General features: G+C 37.1%; 1 protein-coding gene across 1 annotated transcript in view; it reads right to left on the reverse strand.

The window, feature by feature from the left end:
- Positions 1 to 7,720: 7,720 nt before the first annotated feature.
- Positions 7,721 to 20,330, reverse strand: part of LOC139309651 (glutamate dehydrogenase, mitochondrial-like) — a 37,177-nt gene continuing 24,567 nt past the window's right edge. Inside the window, exons 7-12 of the mRNA XM_070933801.1 lie at positions 15,153 to 15,290; positions 14,485 to 14,622; positions 11,400 to 11,480; positions 9,039 to 9,254; positions 8,069 to 8,131; positions 7,721 to 7,837 (exon numbers count right to left, since the gene is read on the reverse strand). Coding sequence (XP_070789902.1) covers positions 7,721 to 7,837; positions 8,069 to 8,131; positions 9,039 to 9,254; positions 11,400 to 11,480; positions 14,485 to 14,622; positions 15,153 to 15,290 — 753 coding nt within the window. The remainder of the gene's footprint in view (positions 7,838 to 8,068; positions 8,132 to 9,038; positions 9,255 to 11,399; positions 11,481 to 14,484; positions 14,623 to 15,152; positions 15,291 to 20,330) is intronic.

Genomic DNA, 20,330 nt, shown 5'->3' on the forward strand with positions numbered 1-20,330 from the left:
ATCTCAACAAGGGAGACCATGACAGCTGTTTTTTATCCTATAGCAGGTGAAGAAAAAAAATCACAATGCTGTCTGAAAGAAAGTGCTGGTATTTTGCTGCATACACTTGGCGGTTGACAATCTGGAACAACAAATCATAACATGACTTAGAACACTGAGCTTCGGGATTGTCAATATGTATCATCAATACTGAAGACACTGAAATGCCTTCACCATTACATCTTGATGGAAGAAGTAAGGTCTGTCCCCACCGTTCTGGCCTTCAGGAAATGCCTTAAAACTTGGCTATGTATGCTGGCTGGCATGGGGCCCTGAAGGAGGAACTGTTGGCTGGAGATGGCTAGTGTAGTAACAGAGAAACCGCCACCACCTCTCTGCTCCAGACCCATGGTTTTTAAGTTTGTTTTGATCTCTTGTAACTTCAATCATTTTTATATTTATATTTGTTTTTACTTCCATATGTTTTATTATGTTTAAGCCACTGAGTGTTATCTTGCACAGTAAGATGATCAACATATAAATTAGGTAGATAGATAATGGATAGATAGATAGATAGATAGATAGATAGATAGATAGATAGATGTGTTAGTCATTAATTTGTTTTCAGGTGACATGGGACATATAATTAGTACAGATAAGCTAAGAACAACTCATTGCTCTGGACTGTTTGACATTTAACCACTGCTATACTATGTGCAAGGGACGTGATGGCTCTGTGGCTAAAATGCTGAGCTTGTCGATCGAAAGGACGGCAGTTCAGCGTTTCGAATCCCTAGTGCCGCGTAACGGGGTGAGCTCCCGTTACTTGTCCCACGCAAGTAGAAAAATAGGGACCACATTTGGTGGGAAGGTAACAGCGTTCCATGCGCCTTGGCGTTTAGTCATGCCGGCCACATGACCATAGAGACATCTTCAGACAGCGCTGGCTCTTCGGCTTTGAAACGGAGATAAGCACTGCTCCCTAGAGTTGGGGATGACTAGCACATATGTACGAGGGGAACCTTTACCGTTACCTTATGTTCATGCACTCAATTCAATTGTCACAATTAGTTAATGACATCTGCAGGAAACCATAATAACAGAAATATAATGAACGTGCATCAATAAATAGCATGAATGCAACTGAAAGAGAATTTAGAGGTCCAGACTAAAAGCCACCTAACCCAAATGCATCTTCCTGAAAATAATAAAGCAATTACAAAACAGCAATTTCCTAGGGCAACTAAAACTCAACTCAACCACAATAACATTAGAAGCCCAAGGAATGCTAATTAGCTGAAGCTTTAACCTCATCCTCTTTTGGCTTGTCTTTGCTTCCAATGCTTCAATAAGTGAATTAATGCTTCAGTGTAATGTAGCCTGGTCTTTGTTCCAGGCGTACTCTTGCAAAATTCTACAACACCAATAGGTAATTGAAGATGTTGCATGCAGGTACATAAGTTTTGGCATTTGCATGACTACATCATTATGCATGTATTATCTTTTGCCTCACTTATCTCTCTGAAAATACCTCTCACATCCTGCTTGCTGCAGCCTGAAGACACTATTTTTGAAGGACAAATCCCCATGATATCCCACTCAGTCTGCTGCTCCAAATCATCCCTGGCCTGTTGCTGAAGGTACCTAGAGTGGTCTTCACAGATACTCCTCAATGTCTATTCATTCAATGACAGTTCAAAGTTACGACTGCTGAAAAACTGGACTTTTGATTGATATTTATTTATTTATAATTAATGACAGAAAAAGAGCAAAAGATAAAGATAATGATGGAGTACATAAACTATCAAAAAGAGAAAGCAAAACATGGAAAGTGCTTTAACAAAAAGTGGAAAAAATGATAGAAAAATATGTTTATGTTACAATTCTATATATACTTATTTAATGCAAATATTAGTCAAGTATGTATATATTTCTAATATATTTATACATCTTTTTTAAAACTACTGTATTTTGTATGAGTCCCATATTTCCTTATACATGTCTAATAAGTCTACATCTATAGTCCTCGACTTATGACCATAATTGAGCTCAGAAGTTATGCCAGTTAATAAGTGGGTCATCACAACTGTGTCCAATTTTATTATCTTTTTTGCAGTAGTTATAAAACAAATGCTGTGGTCTTTCTTCCTTCCTTTTTCCTAATTGGCTGCCCATTTTACCACAAGGTAATTCTGGGCAGTTTATAATAACAAAAGATACACACACACACCAATTAATATCTGCAAATGCTATGAAAAAAACATTTGTTTACTCTCTACCTCAGATAGTGAAGCAAATAAAAGCTGGTTTTATGTAATTTAAATGTGGCAAATTAATTTTAGTTTAAAAGGCCTCGTATATCCTCATTCAATACACCATTTGGCTTATTATATAATTCTGAATAAAATTTTAAAAATTCACAATTTACATCCATTGAATGTAATGACTGATCCTTGAATTTATGACTATTACAGCATCCCTTATTCATGTGATAAAAAATTGAGGCAGACTGCATGCCTCCCCACCCCCAAGCTAATCTTTGTCATCTTCACCTGCCTTCCTTCTCCTAGGCTCTCTATCCTGGCCATGCAGAGAAAGTACTGCATCTCTAGGGCTTCTTGCTTCGGGGCTGCTTGCACTCCCTCTGAACCATCCCCTAGCCCTAGTGCACATGTTGTCTCTCATTGGCCATCACCCATCCATTTACTTGCCTGCCAGCCTGCTTGTGAGCCACCTGGAAGCTGCAAGTGGCTGCTAGTGGGGAAACTATGGACGCTGTGCTGAGGCATGTTGGGGTTAAATTTCAGGCTTCCTGCTGGCTTCCAACAACCAAAATCAGTTGTTGGAAGCCAGCAAGGAAGCCTGAAATTTAACCCCAACATGCCTCAGCACAGCGTTCATAGTCTATAAATGATGGGAAGAAGCACAGTCTACCAAATGGGAGCAGCAGAGCTATAGTTTTACTAGACAAATGCATGTGTCCATGTTCAAAACCAACTCTGGATATTCCATATATGTTACATCCCATATAGCTGAATGAAAATCATGTGGATTTAAGGAAGGTATTGGCAATTCTGATAAGGTAAAAACACAGTCCCGATAGCGTAAAAGTATATTCCCAGGCAGACTTGCAGTGAATCAGTTAAGCCAGGATCGATTTGAAACACTTCGGTTCCATGGACACCATGTCTGGGCTGTTACTTCTTCTCACATGAATTGAATTTCACCTCTCCTGCTTGCTTCCAAAAACTGTGAGTGCTTTCAATGAATAGCTATCACAAGGAAAACACAAACACAAGAGCTATGTACATGTAGAACAGGTAAAGATAGTTGGCATGAATATCTTTTTTGCTTATTCTCATGAACTGACCTAAACCCAATTCAAAGCCTGCAAGTAACAGAAATCATACATACAAACACACATGTTGATCCATGTTCCATTAATCTTGAAGCACCTTTGTTGTTTAAATAAATCATCTTCCAAGCCACTATTCAAAGCAGCTAATACTTAGCAACTGAAATGATTCTAGAGAAGATTCCTCTTAAACTAGAGGAAGAAACCTCAGTCAATAATAATAATAATAATAATAATAATAATAATAATAATAATAATAATAATAATAATAATAATAATAATAATAATAAAAAATCACAAAGTACCAGGACTTACAAATTGAAGTTGAGCGACTATGGAAAAAGAAATCGTGTGTTGTCCCGATTGTAATTGGAGCCCTCGGAGCAATACCCAAAGGGCTACTCCGCTATTTAGAAATTCTAAATTTGCCGGACTTGAACATTTTGACTCTACAAAAAACCACCTTACTCCGAACAGCTTACATCCTCCGACGATACCTTAACAGTTCCTAGGTCCTTGGTTAGGACTCGAGCTGCTGAACTATTAACCAGCCTCAAAGGCTGTGAATCTCACTAAAGATTAACCAATAAATAATAATAATAATAATAATAATAATAATAATAATAATAATAATAATTCTGAAAAATTTTCTGATAAAAAATTTCTGTTTCTGAAAAAAAAAAAAAACAGAAAGCTTTATTTTGGCAGCTCAAGAACAAGCTCTAGCCACAAACTGCATGAAGGCAAAAATTCAACATGTTACCACCAACAGCAAATGCCGCCTCTGCAATGAGAAAAATGTTGACCACCTGATCAGTGGATGCAGCAAAATTTCACAAACTGACTACCTACAACGCCATGACCGCGTTGCTAAGATCATTCACTGGAAATTGTGCCAGAAGTTTGGATTTGAGCACAGCAAAAACCACTGGGAACATCAGGTTGAGAAAGTTTTAAAGAATGAGAAACTCAAGATCTTGTGGGACTTTAGGATTCAGACTGACAGGCACTTGGTCCACAACACACCTGACATAACAATAGTTGAAAAGAAAAAAGTATGGTTCATTGACATTGCAATACCTGGTGATGCACAGATTGAAGATAAGCAGCAAGAAAAAATCATAAAGTACCGGGACTTGCAAATTGAAGTTGAGCGACTGTGGAAAAAGAAATCATGTATTGTCCCGATTGTAATTGAAGCCCTTGGAGCAATACCCAAAGGGCTACCCTGCTATTTAGAAATTCTAAATTTACCGGACTTGAACATTTTGACTCTACAAAAAACCACCTTACTTGGAACAGCTTACATCCTCCGACGATACCTTAACAGTTCCTAGGTCCTTGGTTAGGACTCAAGCTGCTGAGCTATTAACCAGCCTCAAAGGCTGTGAATCTCACTAAAGATTAAATAATAATAATAATAATAATAATAATAATAATAATAATAATAATAATATCACCATCATCTGGTTGTCATCTAGTTTTTTGTAGCCCAGATCTGGCAGCAATAACAGAAATTTTTGCCCCATTAATGAGGAATTCAACAGCCCCTTTAAAGTGTTCCCAGCATATAAGGTAGTAGCATACTATCCAACACTGAATCACTTACAATGCTGATTCATTGACTTTTGCCATGTGATTAAAGCCTAACTTTAAAGGCTATGATAATAGGTCATAATTTTTTAATAATTGTGAAAGATGGAGAAGCATACACGTCATTACATGGCTTATTTTTCAATAAACTATTATTTTTTCTCAAAAATTTTTTTGCTCAAAAGCTTAAAGATTTGTGTAACATATACAAAAACCTAATACAAGTTAACAGTCTAAAGCTGCTGATGCTTGTCAGAATTATTTAAACATATTGTGCAACTGCAGACACCACCAAATTGAATTAATTTTAGAAAAAAATAAAGTCTGTCCAACTTAGGTCCACAATATATTTCCTGGAACATTTATATAATCATTTCTACTGTCAAAGAACCAACAATTCTTTTCCAAGAGAATATAGCATTGTGAATCTTTTATGCTTTTTGGTATCAAAGTTGCCTTCAAATGTAATTCCCTTTGGAACTCAATGCACTCATAGGAAAGCCTAGGACTTGACTTGAATATATAACATGCCTTACTGCAGCCAAATCAACCTGAACAAGATGAAAAACAATTTCTACCAAGACAGACACCAGTTGTACTGTATATAGTGATAATGAAAGGTTAAATTTACAGGGGTTTTTCCCCTTCAACCCTCTTGTCACAAAGGATTGTCCCTTTCTTAGGCTTCTCTTTTATGGTTATCATGTCTTTTTTCCTTTCTTATTCCCAGCCTTTCCTTTTCCCTCCTACTTAATGTCAACCCTGCCCTCTGGTGGCAAAACCCTTTATATGATACTGAACTTTTTATGACCAAAGACTACCACTGCAGATGTCAATGTACAAACAAATTATGAGCCAGGTGGGAGACACCTAAGTGCCTATAAGGTACTTAGACCTAATCGGATATGACCTATGGGATTCCTGCTGATAACATTTACAACTGGGATGTGATTAGTCAAGTGCTAAAACATGGTGTGACTAAATCTACAACCCTTAAGGAATGGAAATACTTCAAATGCTTGGCATACTTTTTACATATTACAACTCTGCCCATTAAATTTATCTATGAAAATGTTAATTAGATAGTAATCTTTTTAAATTTATTAAAACTTTCGTATGCTTTCTAGAAATAATAACCTTCACATTCTTAAACCAAAAGAAATAATGACTCACAATGCAATTGTTTCCAAAATTACATCTACTTTATTATTAATATTCATCTATTTCTATCTATGTATCTATTTACCGTGTCTGTCTGTCTATCAAATTTATTTATTTAATTTTTAAAAGTCAATCTGTCTAGGGGCAAAAGATCTGTGTTTGAAACAGATTACTTGTTTTTGTGAATGTTGCCCATTGAGTCACAATTATAGAGCACATGGCTGCCTTGATTTTTGCCAAGTCCTGAAAATTTACTAGTAATATAAAAAGTAATTTCTGCAGTTGCTTAGAAAAATAGGCAAATGTGCATACAAAAGTAACTTACCAGGTTTATCAGAGTATGTTATAGCCTACTATAACATTGTGAATCAGCTTTCTTAACTGTTCCATGAATAAAGAGATCCTGCTGCTGCTGCTGCTGCTGCTTCTGAACAGAGTACAATTACATAAAAGTGTTTGCCCAGATATCTAAAGCAGAACTCTTTTTTTCATTAGTTCTGCCACAGCCATACATCTATTCAGAAATGTGACTGGAAAGACTAATATTAACAGAACGTTATCCAGAGATTTGGATAGACATTTGCCATCACATTTCCTTACTACTATACCATATTTCATCAGTGTTATTCAACAATGCAATGATAATAATCCTTTGAAGATACAAGCGGCAATTTAAGTTGCAAGATCTTGGGAATATACTGTATATGAGAAACAAACTACAATGAAAATGCAGCACAGAACATCAAGGATATAAATACTGATTATATGTATGATATTTAAAATAAAAATAAATAAGAAGGTTTATTGCAAGGAATAAACTTTGCCACATTCAGAATCCAAGTTGACAACTTTAAAAAATGAAGCATTAATTCTTAATCTCATCTACTGAGGAGGTCACAAGATAGAAAAGTGGTATTGCATAGACCAAAATAGAGTAAGAATTCGGGACAAGTGAAATAGCAGTAACATAAAGTTGCACAACAACAAAGCATCTACCTATAGATCGAAACTAAAACTCAGGAAAAAAATTAATAATTATATCTCAGAAAGTCTGTGAAAATGAAAGGAAGGAATAGGATAAAAACAAGAGCCCGCCTTCTATCGCATAGCTCCCAGCGACCGGTAAGATCCCACAGAGTTGATCTTCTCCAGGTCCCGTCAGCTAAACAATGCTGGCTGGCGGGCCCACGGGGGAGGGCCTTCTCTGTGGCTGCCCCAGCTCTCTGGAACCAGTTACCTCCTGAGGTCCGGACCATCCCCACCCTATTGGCCTTCCGAAAAGCGGTGAAGACCTGGCTTTTCTGGCAGGCCTGGGGCCGTTGATCTCGCTCTTGCGATCTGGCGAGATCTGGCCATGAATGGTATGAATGAGTTTTAATGTTTTTAATTTTTAAATGTTTTTTATTAGGATTTTAAATGTATTGTGAGCCGCCCTGAGTCTTCGGAGAGGGGCGGCATATAAATTGAATTAAATTGAAAATTAAAATTGAAAGAGAAAAATGTTCTATAACATAACAGCAACATCTTGGTCCAACTTTCTTGCTTAGAGGTTCCTTATCTTCTAAAGTAATACATACTTTTTTGTTGTTTGTATTTTTTAACCAGTAGGTTGAAGGCCAGCAGTGGATAGCTTCAGTAAATGAATCTTGCTTCGATGTAAGTCTTAAAGATCTTTTCAATGGCACAAATATAGGCAGCTGTTCTCTGATCCAAGCCTAGATTATACTTTGTGGCTATACTCATGATTTGCTAGAAAATAACATATAAATATAAGCAATGTGGACCTAGTATTCTGGTCTGAAACCAAAACCTAAAAAGTAATTATTGAATAAAAGTGGTACCACTGCAATAACATCTATTGCAGTAATGCAACAATGGATATTACAGATACATAAGCATAAAGTAAAAAGTCAACTGTATGAAAAACAAAATGATTTTTTTAAAGACAGTGATAGATAAATACAACTCAGAAACACCTACCATGGCTGAACATTCCATGGTGAAAGCTAGTCCAGAGTGAACAATATCCTTCTCTGAGGCACCCTTTAAAAAAATATAAAATTAAGAAAAATACAGTATATCATTCGATTTTAATTAATCTAATTATTTCTCACTTTTGTTTTGCAAATGTAATGGACTGAATGGATTTGGAACTGTGGGTTGTAAAATACATACAGTGTATTGCTACCAGCCTATCTCAGGTCATTGATATGAGAACAAAATCAGTCCATGGGTGCTGACTTGCAACCTGAGACTTAACAGAAACCTCTTTCTTATTGCATTAGCAGGCTGTTTCAGAGACCTTCTTCTAGATCAGTGGCCCCCAACCTTTCAGGCACCAGGGACCACTTCTATGGAGAAAGGTTTTTCTGTGGACCAGAGGGGCATAGTTTTATGTGCTGCCTGCATCCAATGGATGGGGCTTCACTTGTTTGCATGACCCTGTTGATGGCATGCTACAGACAGACAGTTGGGGAACCCCTTTTCTAGATAATGCTATCTTGGGCAAGGGCCGCCCAGTTGACTGTGGTAATTAGGCCTTCTTTTATGCCTGTTAAGAAAGTGGATAAAGGCTTTCTAGGCTGTCATCCACCTGCAAGTTGGATTCTTGCCTCTTCTGGCTTCTTTGGATAACTGGAATAGGGTGGGGTGGGATGGAGAGTGAGTTTATGCACTGGATCCAGGAGATGGGGAATGGTTCCATATGTGAAGATTCAATGCCCTTATTACCAGAAAGAGATGTTGGTTCCTTTCATTCTTGGATCTATACGTTTTAGACAACCACCATCCAGTCTCTAACATTTCCTTTTTGGTGAAAGTTGTGAAGAATGAAATTCCCCATGTGTCTTCATGAAAAATATAGTGCCCTAGGTGTTTTTCATTTAAGGGAATGCTCCAAAAGGGAAGGGAAGGGAAGAGAAGGGAAGGGGGAGTTAAATAAATAACTTACTGCTATTCTAGCTTGGAATTCTGAGGTGGGTATAATAGGGATACTTCCACCGCTTTTCCCAAATTTTCTCTCCAGACTTTGTTGCACTGACATCAGCAGATGATAGTTAGAATCACGCTCATATTTGAAAGTAAGACGCCCATAGCTGACATGGTTGAGATTCTTCAGCCATTCAAAAAAGGAAACTATCACACCACCTGCATTTATGTATAAATCCTGCCACAAAGAAACAAATAGTTTCAGTTACTTGATGAATTCTCTGTAAGAGAACTCTGGGAATATGTTACACATTCATATAAAAATGCAACACAAAAATTTAAAAATAACAAACACATTATTGCTTGATTTCTACTTACTGACAATGAAAATGAGCTCAGGCACCTGTATTGCAACACATTGATTATCTCGCAATCCGGAAGATAGAGAATAGCCAACTTTACTGCAGCACAGAAATTTATTTCCTGTACTGTGGATGAATGATAATACAGACTTCAGAAGCCTAGCCATTTGCCCCTTCCCTTCTTATATTAGCAACAGTGATTCAAGGTACTGAACAATTTGAGGTTATCATAATATTAGGAAGTCAGCCATTCAGTCTCTAAGTAAACAATTAATTACATTATCACTAGATGGTTTTTAAAAGGGGGGGGCAGAAAAAACAATAGGAGGCAAAGGAAATAGTGTAATATCACAAACTATAAGAATCATAGTCAGAGAAAAAAACAACCTAATGCCAAATGTCACTGAGTGGCCAAAAACCAGTCACAGATTTCTTGTTTTATTCATACTTGTACCATATGGTAGGTTTCAAGTTCTGTAAACTTCTGAATGTACACTGGTCCTTAGGACAGAAATTACTTCCTGGATTGACCAACTAAAAATATTTTAGGTCAAATGAATTATGGAAAGCCCCCAAAACATGTAGTTTAGTACTGTCTGGTCAAATACCAGCATGACAACATTTTACGGCAATACAATGAATACGTCTTGCCCACAGCATAGCAAGGGGATTGTGCTATTCTATCTCCACCTCCACTTTAAATAGATGCATTTGATCTTTTTTCCCCCTTATTAAACAACCATTGCACACTGAGCCAAAGTTTTCAATGAACTCTTTCATAGGATCCCAAGAACACTTTCTTGGTTAGTCATCACACCTTCACATATTACATCAATGTAAATGTGCCTCTGTAGTCACCTCTGCTATTTTCCCATCTGTCCCCGAGATTGAAAAACAATTTGTTTGAGATTTCTCTGCTCTAAATAATTTGTACTGTCTATGAACATGGACATTATGCTGTTCATCTCAACTACAGATTCTTTTTGAACACAAAACTTGGGACCCCAAATACAGCACCAGTGTCTTTCTTATCATTTATAAGAGTCCTACTTGAATAATTGACTTATTTATGGAGGGCGGGGTAGAGGGAAGTTTGCTGCAAAGCAAAACACTCTTCCTATTTAATTTTCATGCCTAAGAGGAACAGATTCCATAAGTTGCTGGTTCTTGATGCATGCCTACTTCCAATTCGTATCCTTGGGAGACTTCACTATTTACCTTATTGCACAGTGAGGATTATACTTACTCCTGTATTCGGCCAGCTATGGTGAAACTCAGTAATGAACTTAAGACAACCTCAACATTAGCGAATTACTGTTGAGTCCCAGGGAAAGGTTTGGTAAGTTTATATAACATCTGACTTTTAACATATTTTTTTCACTAAAAATCTCTCTGAGAAACGCTGTTACTAATAATCCAGTCTAGGTTAGGACAAGAGGATAAAACTTCCATCAAAGGCTAATTCAGAAATTCATTTATTTAAAGGAAGTATTCAGAACTACAGTAATAAAAGGAGCAGCACAGTGTATCACCTTAGTCCTGACACTAGAGGATTTAAATACATGTATTCTTTATTTCAGTCCAATGGACTGCAAATATTTATATCCCACAGGACAAGATTTATGACATTATGGACATGGTTTTAATTTTATAATTCATATTCAGGCTAATTTATATAGAAATACAACACAAAAATAAATATAATAAAATAAAGCCATATATTTATATCTTAACCTCATTTTGCTACCAAATTCAAAATTAGGAATTAATATACAAACAGAGGTAACATTAAAAAATCCATACAAAAAAATGCAAGTTGACTTGTGTATTCAATTTTTGTTAGATTGCTCTGGATATTTTCAATGTATTGCAAAATTCAGTCATGTTTAATTGCATTCCAAAAGGGTTATCCAGTTTTCCAAGGTGCTACAAGTTGGAGAATGCCCAATAGCAGCCTATAAGCTAGAGGCCCAAATAGCAGAGCATGGGCATTAATGGAGCCATCAGGTCTGCAGACATACCGGAAGTACAAGGATTTTTCTCTGCAAAAAGATGTCATGAGCATCTGGAGTTGTAGGGCCATTAGCACCTTCAGCAATAATCTGTGAGGCATGAAAAGATAAAAGAATAAAGCAGAATTATCATACCTAAAATGCAAACTTTAATTATATGTGATATGAAGTAGTCCTTTGTCTTATTTAAATCTTCTGCCAATTAGCTTGGTTGGCTGATTCTACTTTATAATATTTTGAGTTGAGAAAAATGTCTCTGTCTATTTTTTCTTGGTCATGAGTGATTTTACACACTTTGATATCTTTCTTCATTTACTTTTTTTTGTAAGTTAAAATGTTACATTAAAGAAGAATATTTGTAGCTCAGGGTTAAAATTAAGCTAAAATGTTACATTAAAGAAGAATATTTGTAGCTCAGGATTAAAATTAGAGACCCCTCATGTCTGTAACATTCTAATTTTCTCTCATCATGCAACTCACAACCATGAGTTACCTCATGCATTTTTACAAGACTTAAACACAATCCTCAACTTATGACAGGTCACTTAGCAACTGTTCGAGTTACAACAGAGCCTCCCAAAAGCTATTTATGATCTGGTTTTGAAGTTATTGCCACTGCCGCATCTGTGCAATCATTCACCTTCACAATTAACTGCAGGAACGCTGCAGCACCCTACCCCACCTATCTTCCCCTCATTCAAGGTTGACTCAGCCTTCCATCCTTTCTAAGGTAGGTAAATTGAGGACCCAGTTTGTGGGGGCAATAAGCTGACTTTTGTATAAATATACAAAAGTATGAAGGCTATTGCTTAATGCACTGTAAGCCGCCCTGAGTCTCTGGAGAAGGGTGGCATATAAATCAAATTAAAATAATAATAAAAAAATAATAAATTCCCCCACAACCTTAAAGCCACAGGTCTTGTACCTACTTCCCATCCCACCAGGCACATACCCTCTTCCGTATCCCCATTCACTTATCTTTGGAAGATATCTGGAATAACAGGTATCCCTTATGTTAGGGAAGGATGGTAGGTCGCCCCACCTCAGTGTCCCTGGCTGCATGGCTCCATCCTGGAAGCGGGCACCAGTGGCTACAATGAAACAGCAACTGAACCATCCCTGCCAGTGGCTTTCCTCCCACTGGTGGCTTTCCCTATTGCAGCAGTGCTTGCCCCAGCCTTTGCCCATCCCCCATTGCCAGGGTTGGGTTTAGCCCCCCCCCAACCCTCCACCCCACTCGGGGCACCAATCCTACCAGTCTGCAGTTACCAGGGATTTTGGCCTACTGTACAAGGGGCTATCAATTAGAAAAAGAAAAACAATCCACTGGTTTCCACATGGTGGTGGGGAAGAGCTTTAACGAAGAAGAGGAAGGAGTCACACAAACACACGTGCACACACATGTCTCAAACATTGCAAGAAGAAAGGAGAATTCCAAGTTTCTTTCTTGCAATGTTTGAGGTGCCTCTGTGTGTTTGTACATTTTCAAAAGATGTCTCCTTCGTCTCTTTAAAGCATTGGGCTTTAAAGAAGGCAAGTGTCAGGCACATAAAATCAGGAGTCAAGATAGAGCTGAAAAGCACTTAAGAGTTTATTCCATGCAACCTATACACACGAATCTGATCTACTAACTGTTAAGGCAAATTGACGCCAGATAAGAGTCAATGGACTTCAAAGGGGGCTGAATTTAGGTCTCTTACAGGGGTGTAGCGACTCCAAATTGATGTGTTTGACCCCGGCCCTTGGGTTCAGCCAGGTCATTTCCTATATGAGGTGGGAATTGTGCATATGCACTCACACATACATATATGTGTTATACACTGCAAGAAGGAGAACTTGAAATCTGGACTGGTATGCCTGAAACTTCCCATTCCAGCCAGGCTATAGCTTCTTTTCCAGCCTCCTACTGTTTGTATTGCATTGCAGCACCCTGTCCAACTCACACACAGCCTGCACCAGGCCTCTTCTACCTTCTCCTACTCTCAAAGCACCCCTGCACTGGGATTCCATTCACTTCATGACCCATATTATTGGTTAATGACTGGTTCAATTCGTAATGCAAGTTTTGGGTTCATTGAGCAAAAGTTTTGCTTAATGATCATCATAATTTACAATTACAATGGAAAGGCCCCCAAAAGAGTTCCAGTGTTTTAAAGGAGGGGAGAAGAGGGTTACACACACACACACACACACACACACACACACACACACACACACAAAAAATACAGAGCCAGTTTGGTCTATTTGTTAATGCACCAGATTAGAAGGCCAGACATTGTGAGTTTGAGCCTGGCCCTAGCTATGAATGCTGGCTGGGTAACCTTGGGTGGGATACACTCAAACACTGCGAGAAGAAAGAGAACTTGAAATCATCTTCTCCCTTGCAATGTTTGTGGTTGTAAGTCGAAGGCTACCTACATATCCTTTTAAAAATGCAGCAACCAGAAGAATAAATGGTGCTCAATACATAGACAGCAAATATTTCCCTGAGGGTAATTAAATTAGTTTTAATTTAGGACACTTTCTTACTGATATGTAATAAGGAACTTACTATTTTTCATAGTCACTGCATATTGGAGTTGTCCTCTTCACTGAGCTATCAGGTGGGACCTCAATAAAGTAGTCCTCGATTTACAACAATTCATTTAATGACAACTTAGTTACAATGGCACTGAAAAAAGTGACTTATGACTATTTGTTGCACTTACAATCATTGCAGCATCCTCATGGTCACATGATCAAAATTCAGACACTTGGCAACTGACTCATATTTATGACAGTTGCAGTGTCATAAACTTTTTTTGCGACCTTCTCACTCAATGGGGGATATCAGATTCACTTAGCAACCTTGTTACTAATTTAATAACTGCAGTGATTTGCTTAATAACTGTGGCAAGAAAGGCTGTATAATGGGGTAAAACTGACTTAACAAATGTTTCACTTGGCAACAGAAATTTTGGGCTCAATTGTCATAAATTGAGGACTACCTGTACATTTTTTTATCATCTAATTAACCAGGCCTCAGATTTTTTTTTCTTACTAGAAACAAGACTAATGGTTTATGAGACTAAAAACAACGGTCTCTAAACAATACCTTTGCTTGGACATGATGAGCGTTTGCCTTTGTAAGCTGTTTCTCCATAGCAGCTGGAATAAGGATATCACAAGGTACCTCAAGGGCACTGCCCTCAAGTTTCTTAGCCTTTGGAAAACCAACAATGGTGCCATGTTCCTGGAATAAAAACTTCAGTTAGCCAAGCCAAGAGAGAAAAACCAGAGAAATATATTTTTCACCACTATTTAATGGTTCATCTGTGCCTGAAATAGGCTAGGGCCTATCTGTATTGGATTATTTTTAGAGAAAAAACTCACCAGTACCCTCATGTACAGGTAGTCCCCAAGTTATGACAACAAGTGAGATCAAAATTTATGTTGCTAAGTGAAACATTTGTTAAGTGAGTTTGGTCCATTTTATGACCTTTCTTGCTATAGTTGTTAAATGAATCATTGCATTTGGGAAGTTAATGACATGGCTGTTAAATGAATCTGGATTTCCCATTGACTTTGCTTGTCAGAAGGTCACAAAAGCTGATCACATGATTCCAGGACACTGCAACCATCATATATGTGAAGCATCTGAATTTTGATCATGTGACCATAGGGAGGCTGCATTGGTCGTAAGTCACTTTTTTCAGTGCCATTGTAACTTTGAACGGTCACTAAATGGACTGTTTTAAGTTGAGTTACTTGTATTCAACATACTTGTTTGTAATGTTGTAGTTCATTGGAATCAATTCCATCGGTGTTATAGATGGCACCATCTACTTCTTCAACGCATATACAGCATGCTCCAGATCGCTGCAGGTATCGCATTGAGTGAAAACCCACATTGCCAAATCCCTGTGAAAGCAAAATTGGGAAAACATGGAGCAAATTTTCAGTCAGCAACAAAACACACATACACTGTCTTGACTAAGAAGGAAGATCTGCTTCTGCTGTGAATGTTCCCTTGACAGCTGGCAGAACTCAAAAATTCCCAATATATATATCCTCTCCAACATTTGTAAGCATCTCTAATCTATATCTTCATAGACAGAATCCCCGCCTCTCCCATTCTCTCATAGACTGGAAGTCAGTGGGATTTACTGGTCTCCTCAGCTGAGGCTTAAATTAAAATAAAGGTAACATCTGTTCCAAAGGTGATATATTCTCTAGAGAAATTATTAGCTTTTTCTTATTGTACTTGATTTAATTTCTTTTTAGGTCTCTTTATGATTTTTGCTTTTGTTGTCTGTTTAACCCCCTTACAGTATTTTCCTATGGGAGATACTTCTAAACTACTCTAATTTCATATTTTCAGTTTTAAATTCACTCATCACTAAATGCTTTCCAAATAAATACTTAAAATTAACAATTAATGTTTAGCTTTCCTCTTTTCCTTTTAAAAATAAACATTAACATTTATTTACCTCTTGAAACACTGGCCTATCTCCAAAAGAAGGTGGCTCATTTCCCTAGTCATACATTTAATATTACAAGTTCTGGAGGTGACTCTACTGAACTTATTTCATTGCTACTCAACTTCTTGTTCTTTTACTTATCCATAAAGACATTGGAATCTGATACAACAGTGTTGAGAGTTGTAAAAAACAATACCAGGTAAACAGATAATTCTGGAAGATACCAGTAAGTGTCAGCAACAGTAACTACCAAGCAGCTACGCTAAGACAGAATCAGGGGTGTATATGAGGGTTTCTGGCAGAGGAAATTCGAGACCTCAAATCTTTCACTCTACAAATATAGCCTTGCTGATAGGCATTTTAAGAGTTGATTAGGCATTTTAAGAGTTGATTGTGCTATTATGTATTAGACATTTATCCAGGCAGAATTAGTCAGGCTGAATAATTACATCTTTAACAAAAATCAGCAGTTTAAGAATGTGCTTTATTTCTTTCTCCTGATTTCTAACCTGATGCCTTAATCACTACACCAAACTGGCTCTCCTTGCGTATATGTGTGCCTTCAAGTCAGCATTGACTTTTGATGACTGCCTAGGCCCTAGACAAAGCCCTGCGGTTTTCTTGGCAAGATTTCAGAAAAAAATCTACTTGTTTGGCATTTAAGAATTGATTGCCCTATCAAGTTAAATGCATTAGATATTTATCCAGGCAGAATTAGTCAAATTGAAGGATCATTACATCTTTAACAATCATGACCAGTTTTAAAATGTGCTTTATTATTTTTTTTCATTTTATTTTGCAATATGTTTCTATTATTCTATTTAGCTTTCATTAAAATGCTCTTTGTTTTATTGAAACCGGGCATTACAAGTTCGATGGTTAACAAACAGAAAAGCTCAATGAATTGGTCCATGTGGCATCATTTCCCCATGTTAATTTGCAGAAAAGAAGTTAACTAGGTCCTCGATCCAGCTATTCAAACAAACCTCTCTCCACGTTCTGTTTTTAATATATTAGCGTTTCAGTTCTTTAATTTTTGCATCTGGTCTAAAGTTCGTTCTCTTCCGTTTTACTCTCCTCGTCGTTTGCCGCCCGTTTAAATTCTGAGTTTTCTCTTGCCCGCTGCCCCTCCGAAAATCATCTTCTCCTCTTCGGTTTCCACCGAAATAAAAATATTTTAAATTGTTCTCAGTCTGCTCACACTGCCAGTCTTTGCACCGTACTCACTCTTCTGCTTCCCGTTGGGTCTCTCTCAGGGTGTCGGGCCTCTGAGTCAGCTGCACCGACCAGCTTCTTCTAAGTTCGGAATGAGGGTCCTTCTTGGTGTGGCGGGAGATCGCACTTCTCCTCGCCTCCTCCGAAGATTCCCCTCCTTACTGCCAATCCCTCCAGGACCGATCTTCGCCGGAAAGGGCTCCAAAAACTTAGAAATTCAGCACTGAGAACAGAGCACTTCTTTTCCCGTGCCGCCACGACCCTACGTCACCGCCGAAAGAAATTGGACACTACATTCATCCGCTTTTTAACTGCCCCAACGGAAAGAAAGAGGTTGTTTGGCAAAGTAAGAAACGCTTACGTGTGATTGTGCAGATTGCAGATCGCCATATTGAATCATTCTAAGCCAGAAAGGAAATCAGAAACGGAAAAAAAGGCTACAGTGAAGATATATCAGAAACTTTTATAAAAATATATAATAATTTGGACATATAGAACTCTTGATAATATATTATTATTTCTTTTTTCCCTTTTCCTTTGGACATAATCATACATCTACTGGAACTTGTTACTCCTTTTATATTTATTCCTATTCACTTTGTAGTAAATTATTAATTGAAACGTTATAGAAATATCAACAGTACATATTTTATATAGAACTTATAAATAACCTATAAATATCCTTTAGAATATCTTTTAGAATTATTTATAATTGCAAAATTTCATTTATATAATTAATTATAGCAATTATTACTAACTGTTCTATAATTAAGTATTGATTATTTAAGTACTTATTTTGTCATTTTAAGTTTAGTATTTATATAGTAGTAATTAAGTATTTAAGGGTAATGGACTATTTAATTGATTGACTGAATAATAGATTAATTGATTGATTAATAGGTAGGAGTGTTGATTTTGGAGAAACTGTAAAAGTACTAATGAATTGAATATATGAAAAGGAAAAGTGGAAATTAAGTTAGGAGTTAGGTAGCCCAATATAGTTGGAAGATAAAAAAAAAGGAAGGAAGGAAGGAAAGTAGGGAAAGAAAGAAGCTATTTAGAATTTGGATGGTGATTTGGGAGAAGGTGGATAAGATATTGGTGGAACAATACAGAATACTTAAGGAGATGACTAGTACCACCACAATGACGCTGAAATCAGGGAAGAAAACTGCATCAATACTAGCTGGACCGTCGGCCTCCCCAGTGACACAGAGGACCTTGGAGGGAATGTTTTCATCAGAGAAGCAGCCGACCGTATTAAGTATGCCAACAATGCAGGCCACACTCATGACAATACAAGAGACCATGGTTAAAATGCAGGAGTGCATGACTAGGAACCATGAAGAAACCAGGAAGGACATGGATGAGGTCAAGAGAGAGATAAAAAGTGATATCCAGAAGATAGATGAAAAGATGGATTTGATACAGGAAATTATAACAAAAAATGACCAAAGGATAATAGCCATAGAAAAGAAAACAGAACTAACTGAAGAAAAATCTTTAGACTTAAAAATGATGGGACTAAATAAAGAATTAGAAAACACTGTAGCACAATTAGAGATGGAAAGAGCTGCATTCTATTTACATTTCCAAAATGTGGCTGAAGACAGAGGAGGATCTAACGTTAGTAATGGCGGAGATGATAGCAGATGCCCTCCAAAGAGAGAAGGACGAAATAATAAACGAATTGGACGAAGTATACAGAGTCCATACAAATTACGCTCGACAAAACAAATTACCCCGGGAGGTACATATACGATTTGTGAGAAGTCAGAGACATTGTATATAAAATAACAAAGGATGATCCCATGTTTTACAGGAATAAAGAAATAATTACCCTGAAACAAATCCCTAAAAGAGTAAGAGAGATGCGGAAAGATTATTGATTCTTAGCCACATTACTAAACAAGAGATATATACCTTTTAGATGGATAACACTAGAAGGGATGCTGGTAACATGGCAGGGAAAAAAAATAAGGGTGGACACACAAAGCAAAGCAAGGGAATTACATGATTAAGTGATGGGTAATGAAACAACAAGTAATAGTAAACAGGAGTTGGGACGGAACACCATAGGAAAACAGAGACGAGAGTGTGAAAGAGTGCCAAAGGAAGGAGAAAAAGAGGAGGAAGGAGAGATTCAAGAGGAAGAAGGAGTACAAACAAGGAGGGAAAAAAAGGAACAGGAAGAAACAAAAAAGAAACAACAGGAAAACCACTAAGAAATGGAACAAGACCTAAAAATTCTATCTTTGAATGTAAACGGTCTCAATTCACCATCTAAAAGACACCAAATTTTAAGAAAAATTGTGAAACAAAAAATAGATATTGTGTGCCTCCAGGAGGTACACATAAGAAAACAAGACGAAAAGTATGTACAATATAAGAAGCTAGGCAAAGCATATGCAGCATTGGCGGAGGAGAAAAAAAGAAGGGTTGTAGTATATGTGAAAGAAGGAATAGATAGCAATTTAAAATATGTAGACACGATAGGGAGAACAGTGATGATAGAGCTGAAGGTCAACAGTAAAAACATTTTATTGGTGGTTATATATGCTCCAAACAGCCAACAATCAGAATTTTATAAAAATGTGCATGAGAAAATAATAGAACAGAAAATGGAAAATGTATGTTTGATCGGTGACTTTAATGCGATTATGGACGTAAGAAAAGATTATAAAAGTGGCCAGAGAAATAAAAGTAAGAAAAATGTATTGCCTAGAACATTTAAAGACTTGGTAGAAGAGTTAAATATGGTAGACAGCTGGAGATTTTATAACCCGGAAGTTAAAAATTTTACATACTATTCAAACCCACATAGGTCCTGGTCCAGGTTAGACATGGCATGGGTTACAAATACGTTGATGTCAGAAATAGAATCAGTAGAAATATTGTCTAATAAATGGGCTGATCATAACCCAATAATGTTAACATGGAAGGGATGGTGGAGAAAAAAAAGTAGATGGACAATGAATATACAGCTTTTGAAAGAAAAGGAATTTAAGGAGTATATAGAGAAGGAATTAGAATTGTTCTATAAGGAAAACACAAAACAGCACACCTCCCTACAAAATTTATGGGACACGACTAAGGCGTATGTAAGAGGCTTGACGATAGCCTATAATGCAAAATGGAAAAAAGAGAGGGAAAAAGATTACAATAAAGCACTAGAAGAAATTCAAAAATGGGAAAGAAAATTACAAGAAGGAGATGAACAAATTAGGGTTAATTGGATAGCAGCGAAACACAATTTGAACATATT

Source organism: Pituophis catenifer, unplaced genomic scaffold (genome assembly GCF_029215685.1).
Source record: "Pituophis catenifer annectens isolate HBS135680 unplaced genomic scaffold, rPitCat1.0.hap2 SCAF_2, whole genome shotgun sequence".
Lineage (NCBI taxonomy): Eukaryota > Metazoa > Chordata > Lepidosauria > Squamata > Colubridae > Pituophis > Pituophis catenifer.